At 48.8% G+C, this 3,032-nt stretch overlaps 1 protein-coding gene across 1 annotated transcript; it reads left to right on the forward strand.

Moving 5' to 3' along the window:
• Window positions 1–275: 275 nt before the first annotated feature.
• Ccnq (cyclin Q) lies at window positions 276–1,516 on the forward strand. The gene has a single exon (XM_085829771.1). The coding sequence runs from the start codon at window positions 360–362 to the stop codon at window positions 1,110–1,112; it is 753 nt and encodes a 250-aa protein (XP_085685897.1). The 5' UTR covers window positions 276–359; the 3' UTR covers window positions 1,113–1,516.
• The last annotated feature ends 1,516 nt before the right edge of the window (window positions 1,517–3,032 follow it).

The raw sequence follows: 3,032 nt of genomic DNA on the forward strand, positions 1-3,032 counted from the left end.
GCACCTAAGGAATGAGATGTAGATGATCAACCAAAGCCCCCAGGGTCACAGAGGCGAATGCCAGGGCGAGAGTTGGCTCTCATCCTTTCCATAGCCTGGATTCTCAGGAACAGTGAAAAAGTCCCTTAAATCAAAAGTAGTATCTTCTCAAATGTCTTAAAAATAGCACTCCCCATCTCCACCAAGCTGCTCCTGAGTTCCTATCTTTTAATGTAGGAGGAAAAGCGGAGCAGGGTGGGTGTGGCGGCAGGGCGGCTGGGGGCGTGGCCGCTTGACGGCACGCCCCCTCCGCGAGGACCCCCGGAGCCGGCCTCGGCGCGCCGGAGCGTTTCTCCTTCCGGGGCGGCCTGCTGGGCCTCATGGAGGCTGTTCGGCCAGACAGCTGCGAAAGGGGGACGGTGGCGCCGCGAGCCGAAGAGAGGCCGGCTCCCGAGGCGAGGGTGCACTTCCGAGTAACCCGGTTTATCATGGAGGCAGGCGTCAAGCTAGGCATGCAGTCCATCCCCATCGCCACCGCGTGCACCATTTACCATAAGTTCTTCTGCGAGATCAACCTGGACGCATATGATCTCTACCTAGTCGCCATGTCTTCCATTTACTTGGCCGGCAAAGTGGAGGAGCAACACTTGCGTACTCGTGACATCATCAACGTGTCGCACAGGTACTTTAACCCGGGCAGTGAGCCGTTGGAGCTGGATTCCCGCTTCTGGGAGCTACGAGACAGCATTGTACAATGTGAGCTTCTTATGCTACGAGTTCTGCGCTTCCAAGTCTCTTTCCAGCATCCACACAAGTACCTGCTGCACTACTTGATTTCCCTCAAGAACTGGCTGAATCGTTACAGCTGGCAAAGAACCCCCATCTCTGTAACAGCTTGGGCTCTGCTACGAGATAGCTACCATGGGGGGCTATGCCTCCGCTTCCAGGCTCAGCACCTAGCCGTGGCTGTGCTCTACCTGGCCCTGCAGGTCTACGGAGTCGAGGTGCCTGCAGAGGGTGAGGCCGAGAAGCCTTGGTGGCAGGTATTTAGTGATGACCTTACCAAGCCAATCATTGACAATATTGTGTCTGATCTCATTCAGATTTATACTATGGATACAGAGATCCCCTAAGGCCCTGGCCGAGGCCGGACCAAAGACCAGGATGATCGGAGGCCTGGGGTATCGTTCCACCAAGTTGCAGTGATGGTGTGTCTCCACTCGGAGGACTGGTTGTGCTGACAGAGGATGTCACTGGTGACTGCAATGACATGCTGTCATTTTGCTCCCAGCAGCCCTTGTTCAAATAATGCTAAGAGCCTCCATGTGGGCAGGACATATAGAGCTTTCTAGAATTGGCTGCATCAGCTTTTGCCCTTTGAGAAGATGCTGCATTTGAGGCATGGACCATTGCAGGTCGCCAACAGGAAAGTTAAAGAATAGGACTGCACCCTTATGGGAAGTATGAATGTGTAACATAGAATCTTATTTTGTATAATAAAGATTATGCAAATAAAATATAGGAAAGGTTTAATGCACCAGTCTGCCTTATGGTATTTCTAAGTTACAATAGGAGAGATACTGGAAGCTAAATGATCAATATTGGGGAAATGGTTGGTGAAGCATGGTACATCCATACAATGGAGTATTTATTATTCAACCACTAAAACATATTTGTAAGGGGTTTATGTCAATGTGGGTAAAGGTTCATATTAGGCAGCATAGAAGATAACAAGGTTATAGATGCACTATAATTTCTACAAAAAAGAAGTATACAAAGATAGGCAAAGTATGAGTTGGGGAATGTTAAACGTATGATAACAGCTGTAAGAATTTCGGTCTTTCAGCTCTCTGGATTCTTACCCATCATCCCATGATAATGGACCTTTATGGTGAGGTCTTGCTTATCATTGTGGGTGTCTATTTAAAAGGACAATCATCATACTTCATTATCCCCAGAAGTTCCCACACAGTGGACTTCCCTAAATCATAGGACAGGTGTTAGAACTGCCTCCTTTGTCCTGGCTGATAGCATCCGGAAGAGTGACCAGCCTCTTGAAGGTCAAAGGGGAAAGGCTGAGCACTCTGAGGGCAGGAGGATCCTGAGTTCCAGACCAGCCTTGGCTACAGAGTGAGACCCTATCTCAAACTTAACAAACAAACTTGAGCAAGGAAAGGAGGTGTTGGGACTCCACGGACCCAGGAGTCATTTAACCCTTCACGTTCTCAACAGACTTTCCCCTACGTGTGTCAGGCACCAATAAAAAACACAGCAGATGCTTAGACCTGCCTATCACATCAGGAAATAGGAGGAAGAGATTAGGCATGTAGCTCAATTAGTAGAAGGCTCGCTTAGCATGGATGAGATCCTGGGTTTGGTACCTACCACTGCATAAACCAGCTTGGTGGTATGGTGCATGTACCTGCAATCCCAGCAGTCAGGTGGAGGCAGGAGGATCAGATTTTCAATGTCAGTTTAAAATCATACTGGGTTATGTAAAACTCTGCCTTAGAAAGGGAGAGTGCTGATGGCTCACAGCACTTGGAAGGCAGAGGTAGTTCGATCTCTGTGAGCTCAAGGCCAGCCTGATCTACAGAGTGAGCTCCAAGACAGCTAGGGATACCCAGAGAAACCCTGTCTCAAACCAAAAAAGGAAGAATGAAAGAAAAATAGGAAGTTGAGGTCAAACTCATAGTTAAGGTAATGTTATGGGTTGGGAAATTAACTGGAGATGGAGTCATCCCACACTTTGAAATGAAGGAGAGGGACAGCTGGGGAATATGACTTGTTCTTGCTGGTCTGTGGTGGCAGCCTCTGTAATAATGGCCCTTCAGCAGTGTGGAATATGGTGGAATGATGGGAACTGTAGCTTGTCTTCCAGGTTTGTTCCCAGGCATTCACAAACCTTCCAAACACCTGGCCCATTAGGTGGTTGGCTAACTTGTTTGTGGAGAAGCAGCAGGCAGCTCCTGTATTGGTATTCCCTGACCCACTCTCCAGGGACTTCCAAGTTACTCTGATTTTCATACAAGGCCTCCAGGAGAGGAACTTTG

This window comes from Mus caroli, unplaced genomic scaffold, assembly GCF_978045245.1.
Source record: "Mus caroli unplaced genomic scaffold, Mus_caroli_1 scaffold_13, whole genome shotgun sequence".
Classification (NCBI taxonomy): domain Eukaryota; kingdom Metazoa; phylum Chordata; class Mammalia; order Rodentia; family Muridae; genus Mus; species Mus caroli.

Coding starts and splice junctions, on each gene's coding strand:
- Ccnq (XM_085829771.1), top strand. CDS start 360: ATGGAGGCTGTTCGGCCAGACAGCTGCGAAAGGGGGACGGTGGCGCCG.